The sequence below is a fragment of the Strix aluco genome, chromosome 13 (genome assembly GCF_031877795.1).
Source record: "Strix aluco isolate bStrAlu1 chromosome 13, bStrAlu1.hap1, whole genome shotgun sequence".
In the NCBI taxonomy this organism is placed as follows: Eukaryota; Metazoa; Chordata; class Aves; order Strigiformes; family Strigidae; genus Strix; species Strix aluco.
Window position 1 is genome coordinate 22011756 of NC_133943.1, and position 9211 is coordinate 22020966.

General features: G+C 71.3%; 3 protein-coding genes across 16 annotated transcripts in view; 1 reads left to right on the top strand and 2 right to left on the bottom strand.

Moving 5' to 3' along the window:
• The window catches only part of ANKHD1 (ankyrin repeat and KH domain containing 1), a 119970-nt gene extending 119373 nt beyond the window's left edge, over positions 1-597 (top strand). For all 14 annotated transcript variants that reach the window (XM_074838754.1, XM_074838748.1, XM_074838749.1 and 11 more), the window contains 2 exons: positions 27-200; positions 376-597. In XM_074838754.1, coding sequence (XP_074694855.1) covers positions 27-180 — 154 coding nt within the window. In that variant the 3' untranslated portion in view covers positions 181-200; positions 376-597. The remainder of the gene's footprint in view (positions 1-26; positions 201-375) is intronic.
• Positions 598-1363: 766 nt separating this feature from the next.
• SRA1 (steroid receptor RNA activator 1) lies at positions 1364-3385 on the bottom strand. The gene is made up of 5 exons (XM_074838730.1): positions 3210-3385; positions 2660-2785; positions 2075-2289; positions 1863-1971; positions 1364-1756 (listed from the first exon to the last, which is right to left on the bottom strand). The coding sequence occupies exons 1-5, from the start codon at positions 3232-3234 to the stop codon at positions 1563-1565; spliced, it is 669 nt and encodes a 222-aa protein (XP_074694831.1). The 5' UTR covers positions 3235-3385; the 3' UTR covers positions 1364-1562.
• On the bottom strand, positions 3357-8346 carry APBB3 (amyloid beta precursor protein binding family B member 3). Its single transcript, XM_074838729.1, has 12 exons — positions 8224-8346; positions 6998-7188; positions 6618-6694; positions 6298-6355; positions 5999-6139; positions 5468-5595; positions 5147-5261; positions 4973-5060; positions 4724-4807; positions 4433-4548; positions 4137-4319; positions 3357-3653 (listed from the first exon to the last, which is right to left on the bottom strand). The coding sequence occupies exons 1-12, from the start codon at positions 8270-8272 to the stop codon at positions 3429-3431; spliced, it is 1455 nt and encodes a 484-aa protein (XP_074694830.1). The 5' UTR covers positions 8273-8346; the 3' UTR covers positions 3357-3428.
• Positions 8347-9211: the final 865 nt, after the last annotated feature.

Here is a 9211-nt window from a genome sequence, read left to right on the forward strand (position 1 = left end):
GCCTGACAGCCCCCTGCTTTTGGCAGGTACCCGCATCATCTACGACCGCAAGTTCCTGCTGGAGTGCAAGAATTCACCCGTGGCCAGGACCCCTCCCTGCTGCCTGCCCCAGATCCCCGGTGTCACATCCCTGGCCCAGTCCAGCCTCGTCAAGCTGGAGGAGCCCAAGGAGCGGAATGAGAGTGAAGAAGCCATGCCAGGTGAGCAGCCCGGGCACACAGCCCCTGGCTACACACTGCTCAGGGCGTAGAGCTCCTGCCTGGCCGCACAGGCAAGGGGAGACCCCGGTTCCAGCTTCTGCCCCCTTTGCCTGCACGTTTTTCCCAAGGCAGCCCCATCCTAACGCTGGCCCCGTATCCCTCTGTACCGTTGCAGATCAAGACCAGTTTGAGATGGACATCTGAGTTTCCAGCTCCCTGTCTGCAGGCCATGGCTGGGCCTGTTCCTGGGCCTCGTGGAGGTGCTGGCACCATGACCAGCTGGCTGCAGCCCTCTCTGATGCTGGGGATGGACGTGTGACACCTCAGGCTCTAGCACAACTGGCTGGTGCAATTGCCTAGGAGCTCATGCTTGATCAATAAACACCATGAAACCCCAGTCTGATGTGGTGCATCTCTGTTAGGGCTCAGCTGGGTCCTCAGAGGCTGGAGGAGGGGAGCTGAGAGCTGAGCAGCACCAAGAGCCCTTTGGCGAGTGCAGAGGATCTCTGCCTCCTGCACCAAGACCCTGCAGGCCTGGGGGGGGGCCCTCAGGCTGCGGTGGGGCCGCTGGCAGCCTTCCTGCAAGCCCAGGAGCGAGCGGCACTGCAGGCTGCTCGCTGGCCGGGGGAATGCCAGCACCCTGGGCTTGTCTGCGCTGGTGGGCAGCGCCCGCACCCTGGTGTGTCTCCCTGCATCTCCCTCTCCCGGAGGCCACCCACATCCCTGGGGTCTGAGCTGCGCCAGGATGGGCAGGAGCCCAGAGGGGAGCACGGGCTGTAGCTGCAGCACAAACCCCGGCCTTGCCAGGCCGCTCCGCTCAGCCAGCCCGGAACTGGCAACCTTCTGCAGAATTGCTGGGCCACGTCCCTGATGCTGCGGGTCGCCCCCCGCAGTGCCCAGGGCGAGGCCGGAGGGGGCCGGGCTTTGCCAACCGGTGCAGCGAGGAGACGTGCCCCTGCCCGCTTGACCTGGGAGGCGCTGGGGCGGCTGCAGGGGCCTCCCTGCCCTTTGTGTCGGGGGCTGGGAGCACCCTGCCGGGGCACCAGACCCTGGGCCCAGCCTGAAGCTGCCGTGGCCTCGCCCAGCAGTCCTGTCGGTGCTGTTCCTGGGAGGGAACCAGGAGCTGCCCGCTGCCAGAACCCCAGGGCAGGCTGCGGCCAGGGGCAGGTTAGTGCTGTTTATTAAACATCCCGTAGTGAGTCGCCACTAAAATGTCACAATGATTAAAATCCCATTTTCCTGGGTGAAGAGTGGGAGGCAGAGGAGGTGCCCAGACCCCCCTGGGCAGCGGGGGCCTTTCTCCTGCCGCTGGCCCTGGGCGTGGGCTGCCCTGCTCACAGTCCGCAGCCCCCGTCCCTGGCATCAGGGCTCCTCCTGGCCAGGCCTGGCCGTGGCGTCGCCGTCCGTGGCGGCAGGCAGCTCCGCAGCGGGCAGGCCCCTCGTCTCGGCGATCAGGCGCTTGACGCCCACCAGCCACTGGCTCACCTCGTTCACGTGGTCCACCATGAGCGAGCGGTGGATCTCGTCGGCTGCGTCCCAGTGCTGCTGCTGGAGCTCTGCCAGGACAGGGAACCCGCCAAGGGCCTGGGGTCAGCCTTCCCGCAGGTGCCACCTGCCCCAGGGCCGGGCACTGCCCCGGCCACAGCTCCCCCTGCCCCTCACCTTGCACCAGGAGGCTCATCCTCTTCCTCACTGGGGCCGACAGCTTCCCCTGCGCCCACATGTCACCCAGCACCGTCAGCCGCCGCCCGATGTCGTCGCACACTTGTTTCTGGAAGCAGAGGTGAGCTGGGGGGGGAACCTGCCCCCCACGGGCTCGGGGGCGCCCCTGGGGCAGGGCTGGGGCAGGGGCGGTGGCGGGGCGCGGGGCTCACCTGCACGGCGGGGCGGCAGGCGGCCAGGGCCCCCCTCAGCGGGGCCAGCACGGCGGCGGCGGGCACGCTGCACTCCTCGGGGCAGGCCCCGGCGCTCGGCCTCCCGCTCTCTGCCCGTGGGGCCGGGCCCGGGTGCCCGAGGGGGGGCGGCCCCAGCGCCCGGGGGGGCAGCGCTGTGGGGGCAGCCGGGGCACGGGGCGGCTCTGCAGGAGCACCTGCAGGGAAGAGTCCGCTCAGCCCAGCCCCGGGGCCGCCTGCCGGGACACTTGTCCCTGTCCCCCCCCAGCGCACAGGACCAGCAGGAAGGGGGGGCCCGTGACGCCCCCCCCCCCGCCCCTCTGCCTGCAGAGGGCTGGCGCTGCCCGGGCTCTGCGCCCCCAGGGCCGGCAGCAAGGGCGGGTGCCACCGGCTCTACTCCCCCACAGCCCCCCCGTGGGGCAGCGGCAGCCGGGCCGGGCTGCGGTTCCCACCGGACCCAAGGGAGAAGGGAGAGGGGGGGCCCCTGCGGTGCCCCCAGCCCCGGCTGCGCTGGGCCCCGGCTCCTCGGGGGGCAGCAGGGTGGGCCGGGGGCTTTGCGGTGCTGACCTGGAGGAGTCCCCTGGGGTGGAGGGGGGGCCCGGCGGGTGAGTGGGGTTCGCCTGGGACCCCCGGCCTGTGTCTGCAGCCCATAGGAGAATTGGGGGGGGTCGTTCCAGCCACGCTCCTGGTTCCCTGCGGCAGCAAAGGGCACAGTGAGACCCTGTGGGGGGACCAAGGGACCCCCCCGGGCACGGGATGCTGGGGCCCTGTGTCGGGATGGGGCTCCCCCTCCCCAGACACAGCGCTCCTGGGGCCCCCGCTCCAGACACGGCCCCCCTGGCCCGGACACGACCCCCCCCCCCGCCCCCCCCCACAACGGGACGGGGCCCCCCTCCCCAGACACGGCCTCCACACCGCACACAGCGCCCTGCCCCCACCCCCCCCCGGGGCTCCCCCCCCTCAGGACCATCCCCCGGGCGCCACCCTCCCGAGACACGGACCCCCCCGGACGCGCCCTCCCGCAGCTCCCCACGCCCGGACGCGGGTCCCCACCGCCGCCGGCCCCCCCGCTCCCCGCCGGCCCGGAAGTGCCCCCCCACGCCCCGCACCCCCTCACCCGGCCGCACGTAGGGCTCCGCCATCGCGCACGTCACGGCCGGGCCCGCCCTTCCGGCCGCGGGGCGAGGCGGGGGGAAGCGGCGGGGCCTCCCGTGAGCCCGCCCCGCCGGGCGGCCCGGGGACGGCGCGGAGGGAGGGGTCGGGGGGGGGGACGGGGAGCTTCGGCCCCGTCCCCGCCCCCGACCCCGGCCCCCGCCGCGGCCCCCGGCCCGGCTCCCTAGGGGGTGTGCAGGAGGGCCCGCCGGAGGCGGAAGGCCTCCAGGAGGGAGAAGAGGCCCCGCTTGCGGGCGCCGGCCCCCCCCGCCCCTCCGCTGCCCCCGCTCGCCTTGGCCGCCCCACCGGCAGCGTCCCCCGAGGCCGCCAGCCCGGCCCGGCCCCGGCCTGTCGCCCCCTTCGCTTTAGCCCCCGGTGCAGCGGCCACCAGGCACTTCTGGTACTGCACCTGCGGGAGCACGAGGGACAGAGAGCGGCCGTGGGGCGGGGGAGCCGCGTGGCATCCCCGGGGGGGTCACACGCGAGGTGGCGTGGCCGCAGGGTGGGACGCGACGTGGCATCGCACAACACAGCATCCCGCTGGGGCCAGACACGAGGTGACATCCCTGGGGGGTGGCCGTGGGGGGGGGACACACCCCAAGTGTGGCCGCGGGGTCACCTGCAGCGTGGTACAGCCACGTGGCCGTGGGGCAGGACACGACACACGGGGCCGTGGGGTGGGACACGACACATGGGGCCGTGGGGTGGGACACGACATGTGGGGCTGTGGGGTGGGACACAACATGGGGCAGCCACGGGGCGGGGCACGACGTGGCAACACAGCCCTGTGGGGTGAGCCCCCTCCTGCCCCTGCTGCCCTCCCCTGCGCCCCAGGCCTTGTCTCCTTCTCTGAGTGAAAATGGGGGGCTGAGGGACGCCCCCTCCCGCTCACCATGCAGGCCGCCTGCACCGCCTCCGAGATGGTGCCGGCATCGGGCTCGCACCAGAAGGCCGCGCACTGGAAGCGTCGCCCCGTGTCCACGATGAGCGCGAAGGTGTGGGCGTCCCGGCCGATGCCCAGGAAGGTCACGTACCGCACCTGGCACTCCCAGATGTGCGCCGCCTCCTCATCTTCCTGTGGGGACCCCATGGGCCCGTCCACCCCTGGCCACACCCGAGGCAGCCCTGCCACCCCCACCAGGTTCCCTCTGCCAGGAGCTGGTGGCCGGACCCCGTTCCCCTCCCCACCTGTGCAGGGTGCACCCTCATGGCCGTGTCAGACACGCGGATGAGGGAGGGTGTCCAGCGCTCCCGCCCAGGGCCCCTTGTCAGCTTCTCAATTGCTTCATTCAGCACGTCCATCCCTGGGGAGCGGGAGACCCCATCCCGTCAGTCCCGGCCGCGGGCAGGGTGCAGGCAGGGTGCTGCCAGCCGGCGCCACAGGCAGGGACCGCCCTGCGCCAGGGCACGGCTGCTCGGCCACCCACTGCAGGGGGTTCTCGGGTGCCCCCCCGCTGCGGCAGGGCCCGCAGTGCTTACCCATGGCCCTGGGCACGGGCAGGCTGCCGATGTACAGCGCCTCGTAGGTCTGCATCGACCGCCGCACTGCTTCCAGGATATCCACTGCCAGCACAGGAAAGGTGGGGTGGACCCCCGTGTGCCACACCCTGTCCCCGAGGAGCGGGGACACCGCTGGGCAGGCCAAAGGGCTCTGGCCGCTGGGCATCCAGCTGCCTGAGGGCGAACTGTGGGCAGGGGGAGCAGCCAGCGGCGGCGGGGGGACAGTACCTTGCAGCGGCAGGTCCTCAGAGGAAACAGGCTCCAGCGTGGCAGCACATGGCAGCCCACTGCTCGCTACGGCTCGCTCGGCCACGATCTGCAAGAGACGGGGCTCCCGGTGCCTCCCCTCACCCCCGAGACCCCCGGGCCATGCCCACGCCCGCTGGGGCCCCTGCATCCCACCTTGGAGCACATCTCATGCAGGGCCTTGGCAATTCCCTTGGCGGGCACGTTGCAGTGGAAGACGTGACACTTGAGGACACAGGTGTCCTTGTCACTGGCTACAAAGGCGAAGTCTCTGCAAGGCCACGAGCAAGCCAGTGAGACCCCATCAGAGGCAGCCCCACCCCATGCTGCCCCCAGGTCCTGCGCCCCCTTACCTGTCCCTACAGCCGCCGTGGCAGTTGGGGAGGGAGGCGAGGGGACAGGTTATTGCTGGGGTGCCTTCCCCCCTCAGCAGGCAGAGCCACCCCCCAGCCCCTGGCTCTGCCCGTCCCTCGGCACCTGCCATTGTTGCAGCCAACGCCCCAGACACGGATGTTGAGGATGGGCTGGCAGTGGATGAGACTGTGGTCGAGAGGGTCCACCAGGCTCATGGTATCCTTCTTCAGAATCATCACCAGGTCCTGGCCCTGCAGAGGGTCAGCGGCTCCCTCAGCCTGGCAGACGGCCTGGGCATCCCCAGCACCCAGCCCACATGTAGGGACACCCCCCATTGCCCCAGCCGACTCAGCCCCAGGCATGGGGACAGCCCTGTCTGCCCCCACAGCCCTCCCCAGGTACCATTTCTGTGTGTGGGAACAGCCCACCCAGGCACCCCTGGCACTGTCCCCAAGGGACAGCCCTGTCAGACCCACCTGCCCACACCTGGGACCCCTGCATGGATCCCTAATGTGGAGAGAGTTGACTCTGCCACTGGCACTGGTTCCTGGCCCCTCCGCCAGGCACAGTCCCAGCCGGTGGGGACAGCCAGCCTCAGCGGCAGCTGCGTCCCAGGGTGGGACCCTCCCTGGCAGCACCATCCCAGGTTCTCACCTCGCCCCAGTTCTCCGCAGAGCCCTGGCCCTTGCTGTTGGAGAGCTGCTGGATACAGTTGTTGACGGCAATGCTGCTCTTGCCAGGTGCCAGGTCCTCCTCGGGGATCTCCACCCAGCCCAGGGAGCGCACAGCAAAGCACTGAGCAGAGACACGCGGGGCTTCAGTGCCCGGCCAGCACAGCGGCCCCCGGCCCGCACCCCTCGCCGTGTCAGTGTGGTCACCCTTGATCTTGCTCCCGTCTTTGTCCCCGCCAGCCCCAGCCCACAACGCGGCAGCGAAGGCCCTGAGTGTGGTACCTTGGAGCCGGGCTCTGCGCTGTGCTGGACGTCATCTCCGTGCCAGGGCAGCGAGGTCCTGCGGAGGGACAGGGCAGTCAGGGGATGGCTCCCACTGCGGCAGCCAGGAAAGCGCCAGGTTGCCCTGGCACTGGCAGACGCCCATGCCACCAGCGGGGAAGCATCCCATGGAGGTGACCAGCATGGTCCTGGTGGCACTGCTCCGTGGCACTGTGGCACATGTGGCACTGCTCTGGTGAGGGGCACCAGGGCCCTGCACCCAGCGGTGGTCAAGGGTCAATGGTGCCCCACAAGCCAGCAGAGCGCGTAGGCAGCCCTACCTCCGGGACAGCGAAGCCATGGGGCTGGGAATGGGCCTGTCCTTTGCTGAGTGCTTTGCCGTGGGGGCCTGGCAGTCCTGGGAGAGAAGAGGAAAGGGGTGAGGGAGCAAGAGAGGCTGTCAGGAAGCACCAGGTAGGAAGGAGCCCTCCCTTCCAGGACAGCATCCCATGTAGCCAGGATGAGGCCAAGAGGGGGCCTGCTGGAGCCCTTCGAGGGGCTTAACCCTGGCCAGGAATGGGCTGAGCAGGACTCTGGGGTGACAGAGGCAGGCCTGATCCAAGGGGGGCTGGACCAGCTATTCCCAGAGGGCCCTTCAGCAGGGTCCTGCCAGGGGGTAGACTCCAACACCAGCCCTCCCCTCCCTGCTCACAGCCCCTACCATTCCCCGGAGTGTCTCCTCTCCATCAGACTCCGGGCGCCCTCCTGGGCTGGCGGCGCGTGCGGGGTGCTGCCACTGCGTCGTGCCAGTCGGCACATGCCAGTAGTAGGTACCCAGGGAATCACGGATTTTCCTCCAGCCTGGGGGGAGGTCGGGGTCTGTCTCCAGGCTGTGGTCGCTCCAGAGGTTGTCTGTGCAGAGGGAGAGTGTGTGGGAAGGGGTGGGGGGAGGCCCCCCCGCTGCAGGGTGCCCTGAGAAGCGAGCAGCTTCACCCAGAAGTGAAAGGGTCCTGCGGCGGCCTCCGTGGCTGGGCACATGGCCCGGCAGAGCAGCTGGGCGAGAGAAGGCTCGGCGAGGTGCCAGGGAGGCTGCAGCCGTGGCAGCCCCCAGGCAGCGATCAGCTCCTCGGGGCCGGGAGCGGTGGGGTGGCCCGGCACGGGCAGTGCAGGCAGCCCGAGCTGCCGGGGCGTCCTGCGGGAGTGCCCGGGCAGGGCTCCCTCTGCCAACACCCCGGACGCCCGAGACCGGCCTCCTCCCAGGCCGGCGAGGGAAAGGGGTCTGGGGACGGAGCCCTGGGGTCTGGGAGGGGCAGGTTAACCCCCTCCTGCCCGCGCCCCAGGCCCTGGGGGCGGGGCGCGGCAGTGAGCCCGCGGGGCAGCGCAGCGCCGAGCTCTGCTCCGGGGAGCGCGGCCCGAACCCGCCGGGCCCGGCGAGCCCTGGGGGGCTGCAGTGCCGGGACCCCCCGCTCCGCCCGCCGCGCCCCGCCGGGCCCCCGGTGCGGGGGCGTCCCCTCGACCTTGAGAGGGGCGGGGAGGCGGCGCGGCCCGAGCCGGGGGCCCAGCACAGGCCTCGGCGGGCCCCGCTCAGCACCGCGGACAGCGCCGGCACGGGCGCGGCTCCGGCCCGCGGGCACCGGGCCCCGGGCCCAGCCCCGGCCCCGGCACCGCACCCCGGCCCCGCCACCGGCCCCGGCCCCGCCACCGCACCCCGCCACCGCACCCTGGCACCGCACCCCGCCACCGCCACCGCCACCGCACCCCGGCCCCGCACCCCGGCCCCGGCCCCGGCCCCCGCACCGCACCACGGTTCCCGGTCCCGCATCCCGGCCCCGGCCCCGGCGCCCGGCCCCGGTCCCGCATCCTGGCCCCGCACCCCGGTTCCCGGCCCCGCACCCCAGGCCCCGCACCCGGCCGCGGCCCCGCTCCCCGCCCGCCGGCGCGGCTGACCGTCGCAGTTGACGAGGACGATGGCCAGCATGTAGTCCTTGCCCAGCATGGCCCCGGCGCCCGCCCGGCGCGGCCCCCCCGGCCCGCCGCCTCCCCAGGCCCGGACCCAGCGGCGGCTGCGGCGGGAGGGGCGGGAGGGGCGGGGCGGGCGGCCGCGGGGGGGGGGGGGGGGCGGGGGCCGGGGGGGCGGGGGGGGGCGGGGGGGTGAGCCGGAGCCTCGGGGCGCGGGAGGGGGCACCTGGGCGGTGCTGGGGAAGGGGAGGGGGGGTTGGGGTGCCCGGCGGGGTCACCGGAGCCCGCGGGGCGCTGTCTCGGTGCAGAAGGTGGATCCCGGAGTGAGGTGAGCGGCGTCTGGGGCAGAAAAGGAGGTTTCTGAGTGCCGCAGCGGGTCCAGGACAGCCCCTTGTGCCCTCAGGTCCGTTCCCTCCCCCCCACACGCCCTTAGGTTTCCCCCATTCCCCTTCCCCCCCCCCCCATCACCCCTGTTCCTCTCCATCCACACTTACTCATTCTCTCCCGTGCATTCCCAGTTCCTCCCAGTTCCCTCTGCCTGTGGTCCAACCTCCTCCAGCCAGTACATGCATGCAGGTCATCCTCCCTTTCTCACCAGAGGCCGAGAGTTTTGCATCTCCAGTTTGAGACTTACATTTTCCATGCTACCCTGAGCTGACAATCCTGGCTGATGCTCAGTGCCCAGGGACAGAAGCTCTGGGGACATCTGTGGTACAGCTCAGTGCCCCCATGGAGCCCCCCATGGGCTGCTAGGGACAAAGTCCTTCCAAGCTACAGGTGCCTGATTAATATTCCAAGATAATTTGCTGTCCATGGCATGTCTAGACAGTCCATCATGGCCTCTTCACCTTTCCTTCTTCAGAGCCAGACGCTGGTAGTTCGGGGTGTAGCCTGTGTCCCCGAGAGCGTCCCATGCCACCATGCTCTGCTTCTTCCCATGCACAGTTATCCGCAGAACTTGCAGCCTCAGGCAGTG